Source organism: Xiphophorus hellerii, chromosome 1 (genome assembly GCF_003331165.1).
Source record: "Xiphophorus hellerii strain 12219 chromosome 1, Xiphophorus_hellerii-4.1, whole genome shotgun sequence".
Classification (NCBI taxonomy): Eukaryota; Metazoa; Chordata; class Actinopteri; order Cyprinodontiformes; family Poeciliidae; genus Xiphophorus; species Xiphophorus hellerii.
In genome coordinates this window covers 15,331,149-15,357,954 of record NC_045672.1, presented here as the reverse complement: position 1 = coordinate 15,357,954, position 26,806 = coordinate 15,331,149, and the positions used below count along the sequence as shown (strand labels likewise).

Sequence of the window (26,806 nt, the reverse complement as noted above, 5' to 3'; positions counted from 1 at the left end):
AGAAGACATATATCGGCGCTTTTGAAAAGCTTTATGTGCTATAGACTTCTTATCAGCATGAAAAGACATTCTTAACACAAAGTCTTTAGGTTTTGGTTTAATATCTGTAATAACCATATAGATTTAGTTTATCCTTCGGTATACAAAATATCACACAATTTCCCCAGATTTTGTGCAAGTATGATAAACAGTCAATAGACCAATTTCACTAGAAAGACATATCTGCAAAAATGTGCCTTTGGAAATTATTTTCTAGATGGTTAACATGACAGAAAATAACTTATTTACAATAAAAAGTTATTTATAAAACTTCATAAAATCCTAAAAAAATATTAAAAAACAAACATTTCATCCTCTTGCGATAAAATATTTCCACATTCATCACCGGACACAACAAAAATCACAATCACATACCGTTCTTGTTTTTTCATATTGAGTGTAAAACAAGTGAATTAAAGTCGTTGCAGTTCAGAGGCTTTTTAAAGCTGCCACTGCTAAAGGCAAAGTTCAAACATGTCCAAAGTTCCCCAAACCACAGTAAAAAGAGTTTCCTGAGTGTCATCCATAAATAAAATAAAAATAGTTATACCCAAATAAGGGTTTTCTTTTTTCTTTTAACCAATCATCATCTCTGTATTGTCCTCCATCTTTCCCTGGTCATCAGTATGACCACTTGCCCGAAGCTTTCCAGCATGTCCATTTGGATCTGTAATGCTTCAGCTCTAAGCTGCCGAGTCTGATAACAGGGAGGGGACCAGAGGTCACCTAATGGGCAGACTGGGGGGTCAAGAGAAACTCCATTGCTGGAAGGGATCTGCAGCATTACAGTGGTCCATCTGAACCTGAGCCCCTCTCAGCTGTAAGCACCTCCCACTGCTTGGATTCTTCAGAAGACTTTCCTGAAACAAAACAAGAAGAAAAAGTCATATGAAAGCTCAGCTTAGTGCATTAATGCACTTAACAGTTGTATGTATTCAATGTATACAAAAACAGATTTGACATTCTGTTCTCCTTTTCATGAGAAACCCTGGCACCTTATGCTGCAGCTAGTGACGCTAGCTTAGCATGCGCACACTTCTGGAGTTAGGCAGATAACTAATTATTTCGCTATTTTCTTAAAGTGTACGAAAGTTAAAACCTAAAGCTTTTCTGGTTTTAATTGTTGCACCGTGTTTTTCTGAGCGACCTCGCTAGACAGCTGCTATCTGGGCAGGAATGAAGTCAGTCTGGATGAGCCCAAGACTGCAAACCTTTGAAGGCTGCTTACAGCCAACGTCTAGACTAGAGGAAAGTCACGTAGACTGATTTTCTAATGCCCGCTCTAAGAGAAAATCATTACAGCCTTGAACAATAAAAAATGTTGGTTTCTGCAGATAGTTTTACTGATCTTTGAAAAACATTTAAAGTGTAACATGTATCTAGAATTGCAGTGGATAGTTGAGGGCTTTGCAGATGTAAGCGACAGATGCTACTTATTCTCCTTATTGTCTAGGAAAACAAAAAAAATGATATCAGTGTAGGGACATTCTGCAAATCATGGGTAAATTGAGCTGTAAATGTTTCTAATTTTTCCTTAACTGCTTCCTAAATACATCTTAAAAATTGGTTCACAAGATATTATAGCAAATGTTAGAGTTCATTAAATGTCGGAATGTTGTGGACGTTTTCCCATTTCACATTTTATCAGAGTATCATTTTAAATAATTTTGAAGAAATTAGGTAAAAAGAGACCTTATAAAAGTTAAAGCTCCATTTGAATGAACCTTATTTTACAAAACATATAGATGTAAATGTTTGTTACTGCTCATAATGCCGTGTTGAACTGCAATCAGGATGTGAAGCGTCGCTCACCTCTGTAAAGACCCATTCCTGCTGAGGTGACAAACTGGTCCCCCTCCCCTTCAGCTGGCACAGCTCAATCTTCACTGGTTCTGACTGATCGTTGGCATGGAGACACAGCTGCTTCCCGATGTTGTGACGCAGCTCTTTGTGGGACGAATACTCAAAGTACTACAAATACAATCATCTAGTTAGAACCAACCAAAATAGATAACATCCAATCATCTTCAAATCTTTTTTTTTTCATTTCCTGCTAGTAAATGAGAGTTCCTGTACCTGGTTTCCTCCCATGTTGTGACACTGGTACATGATCACAGCTTTACCCCCCTGGTTGTTCTCGCCAACATCTAGGCAGGTTCCAGATCCAGAGTTTCTGATCTGTGACAAACATGGACACGAATCAAGGAGAACACAAACTGAGCAGTGCATCTAACATAGTCTATCACATTGTTGGTGCTCAGAAAATCGACTCACTGATCCAAATTTTTCAGGCTTTAGGTCAGGAATGAAGATCTCTGGGTAGATGGTGTTCAGATACCAGGTGAAGTTCTTGCACTGAAGCCTGTTCCTCAGGTTGAGGCGATCAGAGATGTCTCCATATTTATGCTATTGTAAAAAAAAAAAAGATTTGTGGTCAAAACATGACGATGCAGCTTGATGGTGCATTAGAATTAGAAGACATACCTCACTGGCCATCACTGCAGCGTTGTGGTTGCGCCGATAGAAGATCTTCTTAAAATCATCCATCCAGACTTCAGCCAGGCGCACCTGGTTGCGAGTGATGACCTCAGTGCCCTTGGGGAAGGTGTGCGGACTTTTGGTGCGGAAAACGTGACCCACCACCGAGCAGGGAATGATCTCCAGCTGACCCCCACACTGCCACACCTTCACACATAAATGTTTGCAGAAAATGTCAAGGTAACTTAATGATTAATGTGGACAATTGGGAGAGGAGGGTGGGACAGATAAGAGAGACTGACCCTGAAGGACATTTCCACATTTTCCCCGCCCCAGATCTCCATCTTGTCATCATATGTTCCGATGTGCTCAAAGTACTTCTTTGAGATTGAGAAAAGGCCTCCGGCAAAAGTAGGTGTTCTGAAATTTTCATGAGCAGATCCAAAGGCTTTAGGTGTTTAAATGATTCAGAACTTTAAAGAGCGAAAACAACATGATCCATCTTACTTTACAGGGTAGGTCTCATCCTTGCGCAGCCTCTTTGCCTCCTCGGGTATCGGCTCCCAGCCAAACGTCAGGCTCCAGTCGAAGTTCCCTCGGTTGTAAGCGCGGTTGGTGGCCACGGGTTTGTTGAACTGAAAGGAGTTCAGGTCAATGGTGGTGATCTCTGGGCTGACTACGGCGGTGGGTTCTTCAACTATCCGGGCCAGGAGAGGCTCCAACCAACCGTGAAAACACTCACCTGACCATGAAAGAAGGGAAAGAAAAGACTTACATTTTTCTACAAATGCCCTTTTGCACAAACTAGTGTACTTTTCTGGTGGCAACCCAGGAATTTACTATCATGTATTTTTAGAATATATCATAGTAACAATTATTAACTTTTATGAATTTCACAAAACAAGAATTGGGTTTGAAATTACGGTGATTTTCTTTAACTCACAACGGGTCAAAGTGATGCATACAAACTCTAATACACTTCTTAGTGTGTTGCAGAGAAACCAAAGACTTCTTGTAGCTGTCAATGAGGTTCCTTTAACCTTTCTTCCCATCAAAAATAAGAACATTTTTGTTTAAATTTGTTGATTTCCTGTGAGGCCCTCACTTCAATATAATTGATTTATTTCCAAAAGTATTCCAGAGGCTTAATGTTAGCCTCCTGAATTCATCCAATCAAAACCAGCTTTGATTTGTGTGTGAAAGGATGGAGACGATGGTTTCAACCATCTGACCAAGACTTTCAAGTTGAGATAAAAAGAAATTGGCTAAGATGTTCAGGAGCTACCAAGGCTTCAATTTATGGGACTAAAAACTTTTATGCTTTAGTCTCCTGCAGAAATTTGTAGCTGCCCACATGGAGAAGCTGAAGTTCTTCTTGGTAAATGCTTGGTCATCCAACAACACAAAGATTGACAAATAACAAGAATGTTTGGAGGAGTCATTGTGAGGCTGTCATAACTGTGAAGCATGGTGATGACAGCAACATGCTAAAGTTCTATTTTTCTGCCATTGGTGCTAAGTATTGCACAAAGTGGACAGGATAATGAAAAGCATTCTATAACGTTGCCTCAGATCTACACCCAGATGGCTGTAAACTTGTGTTTAAATGGTGGCTCTGAATTTAAATGAACTCTAAATATCTGACAAAGACAACATGGTAGAAACAAGCGTGTGTAGGTATTTTTGTTACAGACATTGATCCAAACATTAGAGGGTATTGTAGTTACATTTTTATATATTTGAAATCCTGTTATATATTAGCAGTAAATTCAAATTTGTGCACCCAGTTCTTGCTTTGAAAAATCTGTAAAGACAGTACTACTGAGATTATGTACATTTATTGCAACTCTACTATCAACAATGTCGATTTAGGATTCAAGTTTATGCCAGATATTTAAAGCTCAACCACTTTGTTTCACGGTATCTGTTACTGTCATTTCAGGCAACTGTATGCAACCCAACACACTGGCTGCGACTTGTGCATCGCAGCCAACCGCATTGTGTGTGGCGGTTTCCTTACAGTGCGCATCAAGGAAGGTGAGCACTTCAGCTGTAGCAATGCTGGCTCCCAGCAGCCTGGCTGTTATGAGGCCTTTCCTCTCTGGCTGCCTGACAACACGGACAATCTTAAACTGCTCCACAAACAACTCCAGCTTCTTCTTCAGGTGGTCTGTAAGATACAAAACATGTGTTAGAACAGCGAAGTTACGATGCACATCAGTTGTGGCACATGAGCGACAAGCCTTCAGTCTAAAAATACCTGCTGTATGATTGAACACCTCACTGACGAGAAGACGTAAAAGTCAAACATTCATCAGGCTTAGACCAACAAAAGCAACGAAGTGGAAACACGTCTGGTAAAAGTGGGTCAAACTTCCCCTCTGAAAGCTTTTGTGGCCACAATAAACGGCACATATTTCTCAGCGTCAGGCTGAGCAAACTGCTCAGCCACAAGTAACAAAGTTCTGCAGCAGAGAGCTGAAGCTCTAGCAACTAAAAAGAGAAGTCAGAGTAAAGGAGGAAATGTCTGTGTGCAGCTGGGAGGAAAACAGTGAGATTATTTCTTAATAAATAAGACAACATTTATTAACAAATAACAGATCATCAGGTTGCAACCTGATGACACTTTGTATCATTTACATGAATAACTTGTTTTTATATGCGCTTTGAAAAAGTATTCATGTCACTTTAAATGATCAGGTTTTATGTGATAAATCAAAATAAAGTAGAACATAATTGTAGAGTGGAAGCAAAATTATGCATGGGTTTAAAATTGTTTAATAAATTCTTTTTAGCAGCTTATAGAATCCCTCCCTCTTTTATAATGCATTAAACCCTAAACCTTCTTTATGAATAGATGAATAATTTTGCAAATAACTATATGTACAAAACGATAAAAAAGGCATAATTTTTAGTACTTGATGCAGTGGATGAAATCATATGAATCCTGAAGGTAATAAAATTAACATGACACAAATCTAAAAAAGAATCAACTTTAAAGGCAAAAGTACTTGCTGCAGACTTGCACCGTCTCTCAAACAATAAAAAGACAGATGTGTTAGGAATTTTTTGTGTCTTTCAAATTTCTTTGGTTTAGCACTTTGTATCATTTACGAAAAAAAAAAAAAGACAAACCTGATTGTTAAAATAATCACACGAAAAGGCTAAAAGTTCAAGTTTTCAAGAAAGTCACACGTCCAACTCAAATCAGAAATAACATCCCATCTCGTTTTATGTTTTACATTCACAGTTTCATAAAACTCTTAATACCTTTCATGTATTTAGTGGAAGGTCCTTTTCATTTTCTTCTATTGTAAGCAAGTTCTCACATGGGGTATTACAGTTCACTTAACAGAGGAGCAATGTCAGCTAATAATCATCTACTGTCAAATACTGTACAATGTTACACATCCCCACTAGATTTTCCAGTTTCTTTTTTCCAACATTTCTTTGATTGTCTTCTCCTTTTTTGTAAAGACTGCACTTTAACCCGGCTCTATCTGAACAAGTGCAGCAGAAAATTAGCTTACAATTGGTACGCACTTTTTTATAATGGAGCCTTGGCGAAAATTCAAACTGGGAGACTCGACCAGCTTCACCTCATCATCTAATCACTACGCCCGACCGCAGCCAATCCGGACCGGAGCTTCACGCCGCTCCAACCAATCGTCGTCCAAAGACACCTTCAAAAGTCTAAGCTACCCTGGGGTCTTCCTGCTCGTCAGCCGTGCTTCGACCCTCCTCCTCCCCATCTCCACCTTCACCATGAGGGTCGTCCTCCAGGATCCCTTGTGCTCTCCCTCTCCAAGCTCCGCTCCACCACCAGTTTCGGTCCCGGGGGGGAAGACTATCCCAAGCTCGCCGAGCAGACCGCCTGCTCACGGCGATCCTCGGCTCACGGTCTTCTGCCGGGTCCGAGCGCCAAAGAAATTGTACCATTAAATCTTTTTAACTGCTATTTTCTTCTCTGTGTGAGTCTCTCCAGATTAAATTATTATTATTCTCCAAAAACTGCAGGCTTTACAAAGAATTGTACTGTAGCTACTGTTTTAACATCCCAGCCGGATGTGGATTTGTTTAAAATGGTAGTTATTTGGAAAGGAGATTCGGGAGCTTTAAAACAAGCAGGCGAACAAATGTTTTCAAAAGCACTCACTATGCGATTGAATGAACAAATTATTTTTTTTTAAAAAGACATGCTGATGTAGATACAGAAAGAAATGCGGAGAAACAGAAAGACAGGACAAAAAGGAAAAAACAAAGAAACAGAAAGAAACACCCTGATTCTTTCCTCCATCTCTAGAAGGTTTGCATTATTTAGACATAGAATTATTTTCATAGCAATATGCATTTCATATGATCATCAGCAGCATGTGTCTGTCCATTTAAGTTGTACAAGAATATTTACTTTAACAAAGAAAATTTGTCACTTGTGTCTAAAAAGGTCAATATGTTCCTTTTTAGACACAAGTGCCCTGGCCCTCGAATTTGAATTTGCAGCACCTATCTTCAGTAAAACACAAATTCTTGTGGCGCTGCTGTGACACAGTCGTTTTCTTCCAAATCTCTCTCACTTCGAGTCCCAATTATTTGGACAACCTGTTTGCTACAGAGTGAGTCAGGTGCTGAAATCCTAAGTAAACATGATTCTGGGTCACCTTTCACAGCGCAAGAAGGCAGTTGATTTTATAGGATCTCAGACAATTAATGATACTGTTTAAATAGCTGCACACAACCGGATCCTGGGTGGATTTTGTTTCCTCCTCCAGCGTTTTGTTTGTTGGACAGCTAAACATGAGGACCGTTAATGCAGGAGGAAAACAAAACAATATGCTTTTCTTACACTCAACTGCAACACCAAAAATCAAAGTCGTTATCGTCCAAAGACAAAGCAGGATACCCAAAGTTGATAAAGCTCATGACACTGATATTAGCTGCATTTTCACCGTAAATGCAACACACTGTTTTTCAAGAAACAGAGAAAGGATTGACCTGAGGACCTTATCTATGCGTTGGCATCACATTTGAAGCGGGCTGATGTGTTTATGTTGAAGATCTGAGTCCCATTTTTATTGGAAGTAGATGGGAATAAATGGGATAATGCAGCATGCTTCAGTAAACATAATATAGGCCTACTGACTATATTATGGTTAGTTGCAGTTATTTTTAAGGAAAATGTTATTTCGCAGTCTTTTTTCACAAAAATTCACAATTTGGAGCTGATTACACTAAATACGACAGAGGAACTGGACACACATTTTGTGACTGCATTAACCAGAACAAGGTCAAAATAAATACATATCTGCAATATTAATATATGAATTACATTATGCTTATGAGTTATTCTACTGTTCTGTGAGAATAGTTGAAGATGCAGATGTTAGCAGAGTTCTCAAAACATCTGCAGCTTTAGCAGAAGATGTGTTCAGGATAAGACCATGTCTAAAAAAGACAACAGACCTTTGTGGCAAAAACACAGGGTAATGGTCAATATTCTGAGAAATCATTTACCTTTAAAGAAAACTTTAAATGAACCTAATACCTCCATGGTAAAGGATGACAAACCCCAGACAATGTGAACAAACAAAAGTAATAATAAAATCTAATCAGCAATTCCTAATTGGAATATATGCTGTCCCTGATGTCAACCTAAGTGCTTAAAGAACACTGATACTAAAATCACGCAGCAAAATTTCATTAAAATCAGTACACAACATCTTACAAGTTGCATATGATGTCATTCTGACATTTAGTTTACTCAGTAATCATGTTCCAGTTCCTGTAGTCTAAATTTTACCTCGTCAGTGACAGATATCTATCCCAGTAAAGAGGTTTTAAAATAAATGTCTTCGCACATACAACTTCAGTCTTCAGTAGATATAGTTTATTATATGCTTGACATTTTCAAGCAGCTGCAGTTAGCACGCTTAATCCTTGTTATAATTTCTATCAGTCATAATTCATCTTGTAACAACTTTCTATGCTGAATGTTTGTGGGACAAAACTAGAAAAACGTCTCTTTCTGTAGTTTCTCCCCCACACAGTAAACTATTTGAGAACAGTGAAAAGAAAGTGCAGCACTCAACACAGCCTCTCTTTAGCTAAATATTATTGTAAAAGTAAAATAAAGAAATAAAATAAAATTAAAAAAACATTGACAAAAAGGTTGCAAAGCAAAAACGTAGCCATGCTCTAAAACAGCAGCCTACAAACAGTACGTTTAAGCTTGATGTACTAAATTAAATAGGTGTAATAACTTTTTAAGCTTTCTAAAAAATGGCAGCACAGAGGCTACGTTTAGCTAGTAACACTGTCTTCTGGCACTTCTGCATTAGATTGACAGTTTTTGTCCCTGTTGTTTCTGGGCCACTTCTGCTCAGTAAAAACTAATAACATCTGAAGAGGAGAATGAATTATTGACTGAGGTGCAGTTCTGGATTATTCCCTGTGTAAAAATGTGAATTTGCACTGTGGGTTTGCTGCACTACCCCTCAGACTGACATTTACTTTCCACTCCGCTCCCATTTGCTCATCTTCCACGTGTTTCACTATTACCTGCAGTGCTGGCATCGTCAACCAAGATGATCTCCTTCAGCATGATGGCGGGAGATGTGTGCAGGACGCTGTAGACCGTCCTGAGGAGCGTGGACCAGGCCTCGTTGTGGAAGACAATGATGACACTGGTGGTGGGCAGAGGAGGGCAGTGAAGAAACTTCCTGTCCACACACCTGGAGAAAGAGTAGGAGGCATATCTGATGAATTGAAAGTCACACAAGGTCTCTTACATCAACACATAGGAGACGAGTGTTTTCAGATATTCAGTGTTTTCATAGTTGTAGTTTGAAATGTATTAGCGAAGCGCATCGTGAAAAGTAGTTCTGGCATCCTGCAAAAGGAAACGTAACGTCTACACACAGTCTGGGTGTGTAGATGTGAGCCTGGGAGTATTTACTCTGACGTGTCGGTCTCTGTTATTGCACACTGAGAAGTTTAGCAACATGGGCTTACTAAGCCCTGGAGATTATTAAGAAAAATTGTGAAAATGTGTGTAAATCATTGACCTGTGTCAGCACGGCTCTCTCTGAGATTGAGACAGAGCTGTATCCTCTTATGTCTACATGTCAACACCGCTGTTGGCGCAACAGCAATTAGTACAGCCACTAAAAGATTAGCTTAAAGACTTCAGCTTACTCCGGCGGTCTTGTGTCATCCCCGAGATTGCGGCTGAGCGAGATCCGATCGCTGGCAAACTGGTTGAAGCAATGCCGTGTCATGCCCTCCTCCTTCTCCTTCTCCTCCTCAGGTGTCATGTTGTCCTTCACAAACGCTCTCCCGTCAGCCCCAGGGCTTTGAGGGTCCTGCGGCGGTCTCTCCAGGTGAGGTTTGAGCTCAGCCTGAGAGTAAAATCCGGAGGGGCATTTAACGTCCTCCGTGGGCTGCACCTGCACCGGCGGGGGCTGAGGAGCTCCGATCTGGAAGCCTATGTTGTTCACAGCATTCCGCACCATGACCATAACCTCGTCCCGTTTGTGGGCCAGGTCTTGTAGCCAGGGGTCTCCGGAGTTTGAGGAGCCAACGTCCCTCTGGAGAACCACCAGGATCACCATAAAAAGAGTTCCCCCGAGGAGGACTAGCTTCAGAGGAGAGAGACGCCGGCGTATCAGACGCATGTTTCAGATCGGCCGATCCCTTGGAGCCTGTGAAACAGGAAAGCAAAGAAATTCTCTTGAGTTTTCCTCCTTGGCAACTGCTAAAGGCCACCACTTACATCAAGGCCTTTCAACGACATGCTCTCCTGTTACCATTACCTGCTTTCTACCTGGTATATATTCACTAACCTGGATGAAACCAAAGATGTCAAAGCAGGAGAGGGGGAAAAAAAAAAAAGAAACAAAAAAAAAAACATTCAAACCGGTTTGTGCGTTTCAGCAAGTGTCACAGCAGCTGGTGATCCAGTCAACCCTGCTCCTCCTCCTCCTCCTCCCTCCTGGTCTCTTCAGGAAACAGTCCCAGAGGGCGAGCACGGAGAGCAGGGAGGTGGTGAGAGTGAACAAACATACCACACCTCTCAGCAAACACCTGAACTCACCTTCTCTGTGGCCATAGTTTGCCAGGACCCACGTGGCAGCAGGTGAGGCTCACCCTAAGGCTCCCACACCAGTTAATAAATGACACGCACTTGTTGTTTTTAATCGCACCAGGAGAATCCACCTCATCGCCTAATGACTTGCTGTCATTTGCAACAGGAACTAAAATCTGCTACGTGGAGCGTGACATAACTTCAACCAGCTTTTGTACAATAGCAGCCTGTTTCCTGCTGAGTGAAACAGGATATATCACTGCAAAGTAGGACATGTGGATGTCCTCTGGTGATCACTGTCCAAGAGAAGACTCACTCTTACTTGGTCATAATTAATTTAATGTATTCTCAGGCCAGCCAGGCTTTGTAATTGATTCAGGGGGACACTTCAGTGTTCAAGAAAAGGCAGTTTAAAGTCTGGTCTAAGGCGCAAAGGCACCCCTTGCACTTCATTGACAAAATTAAACTACTTCTATGAGTTGAGATATACAGTATCTGACTTTACTGTATGTGGCAACAGTTTAATCTGTTTTGTTTTGTTTTCCCCAGGAACTGAAAGATACTCTACAGATTCAGCACAGTGTGGTCTATAAGATATTAATAGATAAGGAAAAAAAAATTGACAGACTTTTTAGCTCTTAACGTTTCATAGCTAAAATGAAAGAGGAAGAGTTGGTGGAAAGTGTCCTGCTTTCAGTGACTGCTCGGTGACAGATCATAGAGCAGCTTCTACTTACCACGCTTTACTGTCAAATGTGACAGTAAAGCGTCATATTTGACATATAAAGCGTCAGACAGAGAACCGGGTTTTCTTATCGATAGCAATCGGGGACCATTACACCTGTGAAGTTTAAAAAACAAATAAATGTCGCCACTTACTGTCATGAAAAGAGCAAGCTGTCCACACCTGCTCTCTGCTTGACGAGGTACTCCTCCTCGGTTTGTGCGTTAAGCTGCCAGATCAGCAGCCACGGTTCTTCTCACCGACTTTGTAGATGACAGCCAACCGGTCTCCTGTCTGTTGTTTTCAGCTCATGAGCAGGTGCCATTTTTACAAGATAATAATTAGTTGAAGTGAGTCCCCTGCTGGTGGATTGCGTCCAGAACCGCAGAGCATCACATGGCAGAAGTCACATAGTCAGTGAATCATAATAAGAATAAGTATCAGGTTTCTTAATTTGAAACTCATATACGACAGTAAATCCAGACTGATATTTACCAAGAATTTATTCCTGTTAATTTGAAATTATTCTTTAGATTAATGAAGCTAAGTTTCTCAGTTAATTTGAGTTCTACATAAAAACCATCTAAACAAAAAAACAGACTCAAAAAAAAATTTAAATAAAGATGATTATAAATGGACACTTCTGATTACAGAGCCATTACAGATTGTGCATCCAAGCCTATTAGGGTAAAGTTGAGTGTAAGGAAGAAGTGTAAGGGTGGAAATGTCCACAAGGAATCCGGCAGAGGCAATCCTAGTCTGTCTGTAGCATTGTCTCTCCAGGAGATCAAAAGTTACACAACATAGTTATGGTCTTAGTTTTTGTCTATTTTAAGAAACAGGGACTCAGATATTTCAGATTGCATAGACCCTTATCACCAAAGAGACATGTGAATCTAAACAAAGGAAGTGAAATATTTCCCACAGTGTGACAAAGTGGTCAGTGCCTTTATTGTAGGAGTCAAGAATGCAGATTTCTTTTCATTTTAATGGCCTGCTAAAACCAACATTTAGAAATAAGTTGAACCGTATCAACAGCCTGGAGGCTTTCTACAGATCTTCCAATGTGTTTCTTTGGGTTTTGGTGGCTTTTCTGTCCAGTTCTTGTAGCTGACATTGTTGACAAGTTGTGCCTATTTAAACTTTGAGGAACCTGGAGGAATAAAGAAGATGTCTCACAGCAACCACTTAGAAAACATTGAAGTTTTAAAGCTATTTTTAATGGAGGAGTTTGTGAGAGCAACCTGTCGCCTTGCAATTCAATTTTTAAATTGCAAGGCGATTCAAGGATTTCTTTAACATGCATGGAAGAATCAAAGCAACACTCCAGGTATATTTCTGAACAGAGAATAACAACATCACATTGTATAAAGCTCAAAAAGTCAGTTTTACATGACACTCCCCCTTTAGAATTTGTGGTTGAAAAAATTCAACACACCCACATCAGTGCGTCAGAATATATTAACCAGCGGTGAATATATTACAATGCAACTCATGTTCCTGTGTTGTGTATCTATCAGAGTGACATTAGTGTTTTTCATCAGGGATTAGGAGGAATTTATGTCACTTAATTAATGTTCACCATAGAGTGCTGTAAGTTAACACTGCAATAAGTTCGAAGTAAATACATTATTCATGCTCAAGCAATTAAATACTCTCTCCTGTATCACCCTCTTGAAACTGTAGACCGTCTTATTCAGAAAAGGAGATGGACGTTTCTCTCGGGTTACTGTCACTCGGTGCAGTCTTGATTGCAGGTTGCTGATTGAGATGAGAGATAACAGAGAGAACACCACGGAGCCGAACTGAGTTACAGCGCCATCCACATTTATTGGCAGCCTTGGCAATAATATTAAGCCTTAGAATAAATTAATCTTCTGTAGCAGTTGGAGAAACTCGCTGAAAGAATGATGGGAAAAACACATATTCAGTGCTGTTAATACTTTGTTCAACATTTTTTGTTTTTTTCATCATGACAGCACTTAAGATTTCATAAAAGGATCTTTTCCTGTTTATAATATTTGTCTGGTTGCTTCTTCGGATCTCCTCTTCACCACATGTATCCTGGGCCTGGACATTGAAATGAGATGATCACTTTTGTGTCTTTTGAACTATTTGTCGGTTGATTTAACCACACATTTTTGGTTAGCTATCCTGTTAAAGAACCAGTGACAAACAATTTTCTGTTTCTTGTAGATTTTGCATTTTAAATGTCTCACAATTTCCTGTGTGGTTTTAGAAAAGTCACACAGGAAATCACGGTTCCTCTACTATGCTTAACAGTGTGCATGATGTGCTTTTCCATATATTCACCTTACCGGTTTGTTCAATCTTAGTGTGATATTGCGAAAACACAATGTCGAGTCAAACTCTCAGCTGCCTTTTGCAAACTCTACTTGTGTACATGTGACGGTGGGATGGAAAATGGTTTTTACCTGGCATTTCTCAGAATAACCTGGTTGGCAATGTAGGCAGCTTTAAAGCTGGTTCTAGACTCGGTGAACCTAAGATCCCCTTGTTTGATTCAGTTCTCTAATAATGAGGTTTCAGTGATTGTTAATGTTCTTATAATCTTCCTCACTGATGAAAAGAAGCAGGCCTCTTATCCAGCTATAATTTAGACTTATGGACTGTGCAAGGAATTGTTTTTAAATATATTTTTCTCTTCAGCACTTGCAGAAGCAAACAGATCTCAGCTGCTTAGCGACCAACGGATAACATTCAGCTGGATGTTTGCATGTATTCAGAATGGTCTTGCTTTTCCTGTTTAACTTGTTTCCAACTTTCATATTTGATGGACTGCTAGCATCGCAGCCAACGGTCTGCTAATATTTGGCAAGGCTGCCAAAGTGATCTGAAAGTTTTGGCCTGAAGGAGGTCCGTCCGGGAGTGTAGCTTGTTAAAGGGGTCAGTACAGCCAATGAACAGAGAAAAAGGCATATCTTAAGCCAATTAAAACAGCGTACAGCAACTTTTAAAAACACAGCAGTATGCACACAGGCATTATTTAATAAGGGGCACTTGTTAAATTTATTATGTAATAGTACTTCTGAACTACCACTGCTGTCTTAGTAAATTACATTCAGACTGAAATAATTAAAATAGACTTTTAACACAATTTTAACAAATGATATTGATAAAACTGATTAACTTGCCCCCAATAATCGGGATACTAACTTTGAACGTTGCTACATGAGTACTGAGTAGTAATTAAAAGACCATCAACACTTTGATCAAGTTAAAAATAATGTTACATTTATTCGATAGTTGCAGAAATAGTTATTAACCAAATAGCTAGCTAGTCTCATGTTTCCAACTTGAATGTATTTTAAGGCATCATACACATCTTTACCAATAGTGCTTATTATTACTTAGAAAGATGCATTATGTAAAACATTTGCTCTTTTCCTTCCTTGTTGTTCTTCGTATGTGCAACAACAAAACCATATGAGGCAAGGCAATGGAAAAAAGCTATTTATTGATTTCTTATTCTAGGAAAATCCAACTCTATCTGTAGTTGCACTAATTGAAGATGAGACAGTGTTTACTTGGGTTTTCATAAGGACAGCGAGCAACGAGTGACTGTTTTGCGGCGTTTTGGTGCCAAGACAGAAACAGAAGCACATCAACACAGTATAAAGCTTTTTTTAAATAGAAAATATTCCATCTAAACTGTTGGGCTTCTAGCATGGGGATTTGAATAATCAGAATGTATTTTTTTTAATCACCTCGCAGTAGATAAAAATGTTAATTTTTGCATACATTCATTTGAATAATGTTTCAAACAACACTTCTTTCATGGGTGCTTATACTAGAAATTAGTGTCAAATACTGCTGTGTAAGGTTGTGAATATTGGGCCATGAAGAATGCAAACATTAGTGCTGAATAACATCAAGGCAATATAGAGCAGAAGGAGAATTTCTGCATAAAAATAATCCTGAAGCTGTCAGCAAGTCAGCTTACCATTAACACAGTTCCAACTAAACCACGCTTATTTCATTTGGAATGAAATCAGTTAATAAATCACAGTCCAGTAAAGGCGCAGAGGGACATGATAATCTTCAAAAGATCAATCTTGACACAAACAATCAGGAATGGACTCTCAACTGTAGTGACTAACATAAAACATGATTTGCAGAAAACAGTTTGGCAAGAAAGCATTGTCGTACAGTATCTTAGAAATCTCACAGTGAAAAGTTTTCTGTCTGCCCCTCAACAGAGCGAGCTTCAGAGCTCACACCAGTACACGCAGGACGCAGACACAACTGTAGAAAAATGGTTTATAGTTGGTATACAATCATTCTTCAGGTCAAAGCATTCTTCTGTTTCCTACATCTTCTTCCGGGGACACAAGGGCCCGGCGCTCAGCCGCGTGTTTGAGTGGACCATAAACTAATTGCAGGTTGGAGGGAACAAAGAAAGCCCTGATTAGAAACAGAAAGGTCAGAGCAAAGGTTGCTGTCGTTGCCGTTTTCCTTCTGCGTATCTGTGCGTGTGCGCTCTCCTTTGTTAAAAACAGTTCAGAGAAGTTACCGTGGCCTTCGCTCTCTGAAAAAGAGGAACAATATAGCTTATATAGTTTATTATAGTGTTGAACGGAATAATCATTTATTTGTTCTTTGGTTATTCTTCTCCTTCATGTTGTCCTTGCATAATTTTCTTCTAAGAAAGATTGCTTAGTTTCTCACAAAAATAAATAATGACTCCAGATGGTATACTTTTACTATTGCTCATAAACACAAGCGTCGCTGCTTCCTTCCTAAGGCCACTGGGATTCATCATTTATCGGGCAGCTCGCGACAAGCCTTCAATCTGAGAATGTGACAAGAAACGGACTCATCTCTCCGACAACCGCATCTTGTCCCCGGCACCCATCGCTGAGCCGAACGCTCAGTCTCTCTGCAGTCCTTGCCGTTTCAGCGCAGTGGGAGTCACCGTGTGGTCAGGCTGCCTCTGTCGTTAACTACCCGGCGGGCCACTGGTGAGGAAGTAGGTGGTCATCTCCCCCTTCCCTTTCACCTTGACAAGACCTCGACAGTCCAGCTGGTATCCGTTGTTGGCCAGCACATGGTACAAGTCGGTGGTCACCTTGGAGAAGACATGGGTATGAGCATGTGAGATGTTTAATCAGTCTGGTGGGGAAAAAAAAAACAATCAGTGTATTTTCACAGAAGTAACAACCTCTTGAACATTTCATATTTTGCCATGTTACGACTATAAAACTTGAATGAATATTTTAAACAAGACTTCATATTCTTTTTGCCCCTCCATCTCTGCAGATCCTCTCGAGTTTCTTGACTCGTTCTCTGATTATCACTCTTCCAGCACAACCTGTCAAATGTGCCCATGTCCAGTCCTCGAGAGCTATTATCCTGCAACTTTTAGATGCTTTACTTATCCAAAAATCCTGAATCAAATGAATGACGGCCTCTGCAAAGCTGAATATGGTTCTGATGAGGAAATTCAGCTATTTGATTAAGGTGTGTTGGAGAAGGGATAAGCTTGTGGTTAGTCCATGCTTGAATGACAAACTGAAAAGCTCTGTTAGATTTTAAAACTTTTGCCTATTGTTTCAGACCCTAACTTTGCTTTAAACATCTCCACAACTTTATCTCTGACCTACTGTGTTCCTTGGTTTCCATGAGGCTCATTTTTCTGTCATGTTCTCACAATCTCTGAGGCCTTCACAGAATGGCTGAGATTAAATCGCATGCAGGTGGTCTCAATTTACTAATTAGGTAACCTTTGAAGACAGTTACTTGAAATCGATTTTATTCACAGTAACCCTTTTTAGATTTTTAATTTGAAAACATTTTGAAACCCATGAGTCATTTCTCTTTCCTTTCGCATCGCTTTGTGCTGGCCTTTCGCATAAGACACAAGTAAAAAGCACCTGAAGTCTGTGGTGGAAACGCTACACAATGTGGAAAGTACATACTCTTCACTGCACTGTAAAGAATATTATGCACTGATATTTCAAAATGCATTATATTTGTTCAATTATGAATCATTATGCTCAATTACAATTACAGTGACACTTTTTATTCAATAAAATGGAATAATTGGATTTCCAATGTTTTTGAGCTATTTCAAATCACCTAGTAGATGATTTTTAATTAAATTACCAGGAAATAGCAATAAATATATATTTTTTAAATTTTCATTTTACAAAATGAAAATGTTCATTTTGTTTTTTTAGATGCCTTTTGCTTATTTGGTAGTGAAATTAAAATGGTCAAACATTTGGAGCTGCAGTAACACAAACTGTCCTACGGGGTGCAGCAGTGCTCTTCTTTATCTTCCCTATCCCCCCTAAGCCCTTAGCTTTGCATGTGCATTAAACATTTGAAGATATGCTTTAACATCTGCTAAATGTTTATGATTATGACGTTGACCCATGGCAGCAGCTTTGTCTCCAGGGGAAATTTAAATTTAGCTTTCTGCCTGATCCCAAAGGGACATTCATCGAGGAGCATATCTGCTGGAACACAACATGTCTGGCAGTAACTGAGATTCTTGCAAGATGACACCTCTGCAAATGCATAACATTTTTTAGTGATTATTGTGATTTGCTTCGAGTTGTTTGCACTGAGCATAAACTATATTAACTCTACGGGCAAGTCTGAGTTTGTGGGGAAAAGAAAACAAACAAAAAAAAGATTTATATGTCATTTCATAATGATTTACATATGAATGGACACAAGTGACCCACATTTGTGTAGGAGCAGAGCCTTCATGACTAATTTTCTAAGAATCTGCCAGAGGTGTGGACCTGAATCGCATAACACGAATTTAATGACTTTAGACACAGCTTTATGAAGTCAGGAAAGTGCTTGAAACTTAAATCTGGATTTAAAACAACAAGAACAAAAGAAGAAAAAAATAGTCTTTTGGCTAATTCTAACATAAATGTTAATTAAAGTGCATTGTTGCCCCCAAATAAATTACATTTCAACTTTAAACAAATTGCTTCTGACTTCACTTTAGCTTATTAATATTTACTGTGTGATGTCTAGATCTTTTTCATCGATTTTGTTGCTTTTCGGGCAAATAAACCCATTAAGAGACCTTTTGGGAAAGCATTTATTGTTACACTAAGTTAAGTTTGGTTTATGATGTTTTGAAGTTCCTGACTAAACTCCACTCCCAAAAACTGCATGATGACGATGTCCAATGTGACACAACCACATTTGCAAGACAGTTTTTTGAAAATAGTCACACATTTTCATTGGAGCCATTTAACATCCTTTCTGCTTCCAGCCTCCTTGTGTTTTGTGCCCTGCTGCATCAGCTGTGCTCACACACAGCTTTCAATGCAGGACACTAAAACACAGTTCAGATCTTGAACTAAAATAGCTGCTTTTTTCGTTTCAAGTTTTGTACACACACAATAAAATCAAACTGCACAGAAATATTAATAGCTAACCTATCAATGAGCCATATCAAAACAGAGAAACATGCTAAGATTAACCCAGTACTGCAGGAAACTGCTCAGCAGGATGAAGATGAAAAGAATAACATTTTTGTTGTTGTTGCTGTGGATGTTGGACCAATTTACACAGAATGTAACCTCAAGAAATGATAGAATACGAGCAGATCCATTTTGTAATTTTTAGTTTATGTGTACTCGGAACAACTCTGCACCATTTCATACAGATACAGAGATCAGTAGACAATTTGGGTAAAAGCATCTTTTCTAGTGGCTCATAATCATGTGGCAGAGTAGGAAGCTGGAATAGAACCCACAACTTTCCAACAGCAACAACGACTACACCAACTCTACATGGCAACCTTTTTACTGAGTTATCCTGTGTTGGAGCAGCATGTTGACGCTGTCCTAAAGAAATGTCAGTGGGTACAAAATAGCAAAAATCGCCATAAAAAGAATCTGAGAAAAAAACTTCATGGTCCTGAATCCAATACTGACACAATGTAGCATTGTCTTTTTTAACTTCACTCTGAAACTTTTACTAGATTTTCTTTTCTTTCTTATCTTACCAAAACGTTTTTTTATGTGTTTTGATTCTTTGCTATTTTTACAACAAAAAAAAAATTTCAACTAAAATGATAAAAGTGCTGTGACATACAAGTAAAAACTTTGGAGCAGTTTCTGAACACGATCAACTGCAAACGACGTACCTGTATGTAGTCCGGTACTCCAGTGCTGTCCATTCGGCTGGCCACATTAACTGTGTTTCCCCAGATGTCATACTGGGGTTTCCTGGCGCCAATCACCCCTGCCACAACAGGCCCCATGTTCAACCCTGAGAACGAATCATGCTGCAAGTAAGTTACACTATTAAAAAATATGACAATGCAGCTTGTAATTAACTTATTTTAAGTCTTCTGTGTCTGATTAAACATAAAGAGGGTTTATGTTTCAGGAGCATTTTCTTCTAGCTTCCAAGCATACCAATCTTCATCTGGAAGTTGTTGAAGGAATGCTCATTGATGTACTTCATCTGCTCTCGAAGCCTCATGGCGTAATCAGCCAGAGCCAGGATGTGTGAGCGGCCCTCTCTGTCGTAGGTGGTGTCGTTGAGGCCCGAAGCTGCCATGTAGGTGGAGCCGATTGTTTTGATTTTCTCCAGCTGACGGAACCGCTCCTCACTGATTATCTGGAGATGAGTGGTAAAGCACAAATTAGGAGAGGGAACCCGAGCTGTTGGTTAAAAAAACCCAAAGTGTTCACCTCTAACAGGATGTAACTTATTTTTCCTGTATTATTTTATTTGCACCAAAACTTTGGTGGGCTTGGCGGTGCACATTTTACCTCGTCAAAGTCGGCGATGATTTCGTTAAGCAGTCTGAGGCACTCGACCCCCTCATTGTTTGCCTCCAGCTCCACGTAAAACTCGGAGAAGTTGCTGATAGAGGCGAACATGACAGCGACGCACTCACACGACTGGTAGTACAGCTCGTCATTTCGCCGCTCCATCGCAAGAAAGTGGGCGGCCACGTCTTTGGGCAGGATGTTGTGCAGCAGGCGTCGGTTGTAGGCCTGTAACTCCTCCATTTCCTCCTTCTCCTCCGTGGCCTGAGGAGACACGGAGGGAGTTACACTAACAGGATACTCAAATTCTGAAGATTTATTTGTTTTGCTTTGATCGTTCATGACATTTAAGCACACTACAGCAGGTCAGGTGGAAATTCGTGGTGAACTGACATTTGTCCTGGCTTCTCTAGTTTCAGTTCTCGTGAATATTAGCAAACACACGATGCTCTTTGTGCTACATGCTGGCAAAACATAATTGACTTTTGCAAACTTTAAACACTTCTGCTTTCAGTGTAAAAGTGAAACTTATTTACCTGCAACTTCCAGAGGAAGTCGAGACGTGCGGTGGACTCCACCTGCTGGCCGTGCAAATAGAGAGCCAGAACAAAAACCAGCAGGATTATGGGGGTCATGACCCTGAGGGGCACTTTGGTCACAACCCCCAGGCTGAAAAAAAAAATACAATTATTAGTTATTTTAATACCTTTGAATAAAAGCAGATATCTACAACGCCATTCAAAACTTTGCATACACCCATCATGTGCATGGATGTTCTAGTAATATTCTGATGCAATATTATTGTAACAATTCCCTCCAAAAATGGCAGTCATACATTTAGTCAGTATATGTAAACACAGCAAGATCTCCCTGTTTTCAGAGAAAAGTAGGGACTTATGTAAACTTCTGATTTGCACTGTGGATATATTATGAATAAAGCTTCTTACCACTGTTCTGCGGTTTCATTGAAACCAGATCTAAGAAAAAGAAAGAGAGTCAGCCCTGCAAACACATGAACCCACTTAAATAAAATGGAGCAAACATAAAAACCATCTTACTGTTGCAGGGAATCATTAACAGGTGGTAATTGCCTGTGGTAAAAATGAGAACATATTCAGAAATAGGACATAACATTCAAAAATAGGACTACTATGTTCTAAACCTTTTTTTTAAAAGAAAAAAAAGGAAGTAGGTCGAATCAAAGCTAAACTGCAGTCCGGTGACACGTAAGTTTAACCAGTCAAGTTGAAAGTTAGTTTGTAGTCAGCTCAGGACCCTGGCAGCAGACTTACAGATTGTTGGCAATGACCAGCAGGTCAGCGTTGTCAAACAGGGTCACCTGAGGCCACTCCACCAGCAGGAGGAAAATGAGATAGATGAGCAGCATCAGAGCCAGCTTCCCGATGCTGCTGATGTGCAGGAACACGGAGCAGGCCAGCAGGGTCAGCAGTACGCTGTAGCTGAAATACTGCAGCACACAAGCCAGCAAAAAAAAAAAAAAAAAAGGAGCAGGAGAAGGATTTAAGCTGGATGTTTGGACAGTTTTTACCTGGAACACCAAACATTCACCCAGAGAATGAAATAGAAACAGCACCAACCTCAGGTAAATGGCAGGGCATCACCTGACTGGAGCACAGAGTCAGGCCATCCTCTGCTGTCCTGGTGAGGTTGTGCAGCAGGCATAGAGTCACTGTTGTGTTCAGTTCCCGTCCTACACAGTCGTACAGTTTCTCTCTGCTGCAGGTAAACTGGAAAGGGAAGACGAAATTTGATCTTAAATGGAGCAGGATGAACAACCGGATGTACCACCTTTTGGCAGATAAGTCAGTAAAACAAACAAATGATCCACCCTCAACATGTAATATAAATGTATTGAAGTAACTACAATATTAGGAAAATTGCTTTGAAGTTATATCTGTGGGGGCCCAAACTCATTGAACAGAAGTAGAGCCAAAGCCTCTGCAGTGAATAAAACATCACGGTAAAGCGTTTGCTTTCTATGGCGTTTGGAGGAGGGCTTCTGTTTCAGTGTCTGTAGTTGTCCTAAGAGTTTCTCAGCATTTTATTTTTTATATAACATCTCTATGGCAACGTGGCAATAAGGTTGCTGCCAAACAACCTTGTGATGAAAACTGAAACGGTTTGTTTCTTTAATGTTATTTAGCTACCTGACAGAGAGTAAATGTTTGTTGATTAATAATAAATTAGATTTTTATTTTATTGATTTTTCTTAATAATAAATCAGTCTTGTGTTTCATTTTAATGCTGAAGTGATTGTTAAGTGGATGTTTTATTTCTTCATATTAATCTAGATAAATGTAGTTTCCCTTGATTGCAAGACTACAGATGACTGCTCTTCTTTTTTTTATTTAGTAAAGTTGGTTATATAATAAACTGTTTTTTTTTTAAATCTTATTTTCCTAATCTTTAACAACAAAAGAAAAGGTCAGACTCATGCTTACTGGAAGATTCAATTCTGCTCATTTTTCCAATTTTGTTTGAAAAATATGACAATTATATTAAGAATCATTTACATGAGTATAAAAATTAAACCCACTAGAGAGATCTGATTTTATAAATGGAGAAAAACTTGAAAAACTCCATAGTGATGATAAATGTGGGACAGAAATATTAAATTAAAATGAGAAAAGTCTCAATTATCCCTTGTGTTGCAGGTGGGGGTTAAATGGGGATCTGTGTTAAGTGTGGAAGGGCTTTGTGGTTTTGGGGTTGACAATAGGAGCGTCTCCTTTGTGAGCATGAAAAGACAACAGACATGATCTAACAAGCTGGAAATAAAACAGAGTGATAGGTCTGTCTGGTGTGGACGCCAGTCAAAACCGCCCTAAATACATCTGGCAGAGTATAAAGTTGATAAGAAAATCTTTATCTAAGCTCACCCTCTTATGTGTCTGTAAACTATAATAAATGTGACAATAAATGCAAGAGTAAAAACAGTTTAGGGAAGCTTTATTATTGACACTAATACGTAACTGATTTATTTCTGGATACAGCGCTAGTGCTTCTTTCTTTTCTTTTGGTATTTCATGTATTGGTGAAGATTCTGATTTTAGTAGGTGTTGCTGTTGTCTGTGTTTTTTTCCCCAGTTTCTGTTTTATTTTAAAATCTGTCTTTTTTTTACGCGTTCTGTTTACTCCTTGATTTCTTCTTACTCCTGTTTCTGACTGTTTGTCTTCTTTTGGTTTGATATTTCGAGTCATTCTCATGTTGGATTCCTGCAGCCAATTAACAACCAACAGCCTGCTTCATGTTCACTTATCATGTTACCACCATACAGTAAATATTTTAATTCTTCTCTGTGTCAGATCCTTCTGTCATCAATCTGCTCTGTACCAGTTTCACTGCTGATATGTTTAGTTCTGAGAGTTTCAGTTCTTTTGTTCCTTTTTTTAAAAAAATCAGTTTGGACCTTTGAGCATCTCCAACATTTTGTTTCTTCTACCTGACTGCCTGCATTTTGGTCGATTCACAATAATCGATTTTGACGTCACCAGATGCAGTTTTCAAAATCCTCTGAAAATATGCTGACATTACAATGGCATCAGAAATGTCAGAAAATTCAAGCTTTCGGTTACATTTTAGAACAAAGTGAGCTTGATCAACAAAAATCAAATCACACTCTAATGAGAGGCAATGGAAAAATTACTGGAGGCTATTTTATTTTTACTAGCTAACATTTTAGGTAAAACTTGAGGGGGGAAAATGAACTAATGATAGTGTACCTGCTGCAAATGAAAATATATTCAATAAGCTCTGCCATAGCATTTTTTAGGAGATCTTCAGGAATTTTCCATACAATATATCTGCATGTTACATAAATGCTTGCATAACTATTTTAAACACATCTGCGCGCTAATCTGATAATTTATGAAATAACATGCCAATACATTACTAGTACAGTGTTACGGTACTAGCATAGAACTGCTACAGTACTAATAGAAATACAGCTTATTTCCTTTTGTGGTTATTTTGAACTTCAATTTCAATACTACTGGAAAATCTCTTCCTTCAATTCTTCATTTAGGTCTCAAAATAATTTTATTTAGATAAAGTTAAGATGGGAATCAGCACTCAGTATACTCAGTTTACACTCTACATTTTCACCCATTTACCTGAAAGGTTCTTGTCTCATTGTGTTTGCTAAGAATTACAGATGACGATTATGAAATTACATCCTGGTGAGAAGCAAAGCAACAATGACCTCAACTCATTTATTCTGATTAGTGAATATTAAAGCTGTAATTTAATAGGTTTAGAGAATGATGGTGTCACAAAAATATTCAAAATGATTTTGGGGGGCTGAATGTTGTTTCTAGTCTTAGTTTGAGGAGTGCTGCGATTTTAAAGAACCATAATGACAAGGAATATTTGCCAGAGAAAGTCCCTGAAAAACCCCTGGCCCAATTTAAAGATCCTGGTTACAGTGGCGTATTATGATTAGAAACAGATGCCTGTAATTACAGGCCCCCTTAGGCAAATTGATCTACTTTGTAGTCTGAATAGTTCTGAATTTCTTCTACTGTCTAGGAAATCGGATTAGAAACATAAGTAAGAAAATGTCTGACAGTTTAAAGGAAGATCAGACAAATACAAAAGCCACAAAGCCCCTTGTTTACAGTGTGGGCTATGTTTAAATAACATATTTATGTGAAACAACAGTTTCATTACTCAAAAGCAACTCAACAAACATCCCTGATGCCTACCATATTAGCGAAAGAAGAGATGAAGAGAAGAAGGATGGTGAAGATGCCCACCAGCGTACTGTTTGCCCGAGACTGGATTATTTTCTTGGTGAGTGTCTGGAAGGCAGCTGGGAAGCGCTTCGATATAAAGCGAGGAGAAGATCAGATAAGCGAAAGTTAATATTATGAGTGATGCCAGCTGAAGACATGTAATAAGCACTCTTATCTGGAGCTATCTGGCAGAAGAAGTGGTGAAGGGCTTTGTTTCCTACTTTGAGGCAGGAATAGATGGCACAGATGAAAAGGATGTTGGCGAGGATGATGAAGATGCTAATGTAAAGACCGAGCATAAGTGTTGTTCTGTGGAAGATAAAAAAGCAAGCTCATTAGGACGTACAGCTCTCATTAACCCCTCGTAAGCTAATCAAGAACACATTTCCTGTCCACAATTTGGTATAACTTGGAAGTGCAGTTTGTCAAAGAGAGAACTTACTTTGGGAAAATTATCATCTGAATAAAACAGATGCAGAAGAAGACGAGCAGAGTGCATCCCACGTAACCGCCCAGACGATCATCCACCTTTTTGGAGTACTGTGGATAAAAAGAAAGAAAGAAACAGATAAAAACTTAGCTACTTTCCAACCCAATTCTTTTAGAAAACGTTTTATAGCAGAAAACACCGACCTTTTTCTCTAGGTCGGGTGCCTGAAATGTGAGCAGAAACTTCTTGACGTGATCTTTCCTCAGCTGGTCGATGCTGCGTGCATCGATGGCTCGTGCAAGAAAATCATCCACCTCATCCTCAGAGTTCTGGTTTTCCTGACTGCAGCGGCTATAAAACAAATAATGTGGCATGAACCAATCTATTAGCTTATCTACACAGTTTAGCTTTCAGCTAACTTTGGTTAATCAACTAAACGTTAATATTTAGGAAACATTAACAACTATTTAAGCCAAATGACAGTCTTCTCAATATTTCTTATCCTGACATTCCAAGCCATGATTGAATCTTCCTTTTTATGTGTCCTGGATTGAGCTGCTGTGAACTCTTTTGCCTGATAAACAACATATCATCATGGAAAGTTATTATTACTATACTTGCAGGAAGAAACCTTGAGATTGGCTAAATTTCTGTCTGATTTGGTGTGAGAGGAAGTTTAAGTCCTGGTGGCGCGCGATCTTCAGTACGTTACTCTCAAAGAGCTCCTGTCCAACAAAGGGGCTGAGTTGAGGTTGTGATAAATGTTTACATCCTAAGGTAATTTGTCTAATTTCAGTGAAGCTCTGCTGGACTTCCAACTTTTTACATTCTGGACTTTATCGTGTCAGTTGTGTGTTTAAGCCTTCGTTAACTGTTTTTGGGGATTCGTTCTTTACATTTGGTGCCCAGGTTGAAACGGAAATTAAGAAACTACCGACATCTAAATCTTGAGCAAAAGAGTCAGCCTGTTCTACCAGGAGAAGTGCTGTAAGTCAGGGAAAAGATTATAAAAGAGACGTCTATCTGCAGCTATACAGCCGATCTCATGTGCTGAAGATGGCAGAACATGTTCGGCCCAAACCATCATTTTGTATTTGTTCTGAACGGAGGCTGATGTGAACGCTGACAGTGTGGTGGTCTGCAGCTTTCTGCCGTCTCCCATCCTAATCTCCACTCTTTGTAAGGGAAAAGGTTTTAAAGCTCTTTTAAATTTCCTCTTTTACTCCAGGTGGAAAGAACTGGAACAGTGTTCTTTCTGGTAGGTAGTTTAATGCTTCACAAGAGATGATGTGGAGTATATTTTTTCTTGACCTTCTGATAGTTATTTGAATATTTTTAGGTTTCTGATCAGTTTAATTCTTATAAAAAAGTTTCCGTCTATTTTGTTGTACATGGCAATGTATCTCTTTGTTTTTTCAACTTTGCATTCTTAATGCGTCTTCAAAAACTCTAAGAAATGTAAGAAATCAGCTCTTCTAGTCGATCTATGAGGCGGATTTGATTTAAATAACCAGTGAAACTGTCGG

General features: G+C 39.2%; 2 protein-coding genes across 5 annotated transcripts in view; both read right to left on the bottom strand.

The window, feature by feature from the left end:
- Positions 1–612: 612 nt before the first annotated feature.
- On the bottom strand, positions 613–11,652 carry galnt6 (UDP-N-acetyl-alpha-D-galactosamine:polypeptide N-acetylgalactosaminyltransferase 6 (GalNAc-T6)). Of its 2 annotated transcripts, XM_032573829.1 has the most exons (12): positions 10,356–10,479; positions 10,249–10,252; positions 9,709–10,216; positions 9,073–9,245; positions 4,538–4,687; positions 3,025–3,259; positions 2,820–2,937; positions 2,524–2,724; positions 2,314–2,445; positions 2,116–2,217; positions 1,852–2,010; positions 613–899 (listed from the first exon to the last, which is right to left on the bottom strand). In XM_032573829.1, the coding sequence occupies exons 3-12, from the start codon at positions 10,185–10,187 to the stop codon at positions 786–788; spliced, it is 1,863 nt and encodes a 620-aa protein (XP_032429720.1). In that variant the 5' UTR covers positions 10,188–10,216; positions 10,249–10,252; positions 10,356–10,479; the 3' UTR covers positions 613–785. The 2 variants fall into 2 exon arrangements, with proteins under 2 accessions (XP_032429720.1, XP_032429712.1); XM_032573821.1 differs by lacking the exons at positions 10,249–10,252; positions 10,356–10,479 and adding an exon at positions 11,477–11,652 and having other exon boundaries at positions 9,709–10,214.
- A 1,475-nt stretch (positions 11,653–13,127) lies between these two features.
- Positions 13,128–26,806, bottom strand: part of LOC116726867 (adenylate cyclase type 6-like) — a 46,152-nt gene continuing 32,473 nt past the window's right edge. For 2 of the 3 annotated variants that reach the window (XM_032573790.1, XM_032573798.1), the window contains exons 13-25: positions 25,484–25,631; positions 25,293–25,390; positions 25,072–25,159; positions 24,821–24,937; positions 21,694–21,843; positions 21,388–21,563; positions 21,154–21,186; positions 21,043–21,072; positions 20,632–20,764; positions 20,096–20,359; positions 19,736–19,940; positions 19,462–19,586; positions 13,128–16,410 (exon numbers count right to left, since the gene is read on the bottom strand). In XM_032573790.1, coding sequence (XP_032429681.1) covers positions 16,282–16,410; positions 19,462–19,586; positions 19,736–19,940; positions 20,096–20,359; positions 20,632–20,764; positions 21,043–21,072; positions 21,154–21,186; positions 21,388–21,563; positions 21,694–21,843; positions 24,821–24,937; positions 25,072–25,159; positions 25,293–25,390; positions 25,484–25,631 — 1,696 coding nt within the window. In that variant the 3' untranslated portion in view covers positions 13,128–16,281. Of the gene's footprint in view, positions 16,411–19,461; positions 19,587–19,735; positions 19,941–20,095; positions 20,360–20,631; positions 20,765–21,042; positions 21,073–21,153; positions 21,187–21,387; positions 21,564–21,693; positions 21,844–24,820; positions 24,938–25,071; positions 25,160–25,292; positions 25,391–25,483; positions 25,632–26,806 lie in introns of those variants that run through there. The other variant, XM_032573808.1, reaches the window with a different exon arrangement.

Coding starts and splice junctions, on each gene's coding strand:
- galnt6 (XM_032573821.1), bottom strand. CDS start 10,187: ATGCGTCTGATACGCCGGCGTCTCTCTCCTCTGAAGCTAGTCCTCCTC. Junction 9,246..9,708: donor GATGACACAAGACCGCCGGA/GTAAGCTGAAGT, acceptor CTCTTTCTCCAG/GTGTGTGGACAGGAAGTTTC. Junction 2,446..2,523: donor CTGCAGTGATGGCCAGTGAG/GTATGTCTTCTA, acceptor TTTTTACAATAG/CATAAATATGGAGACATCTC.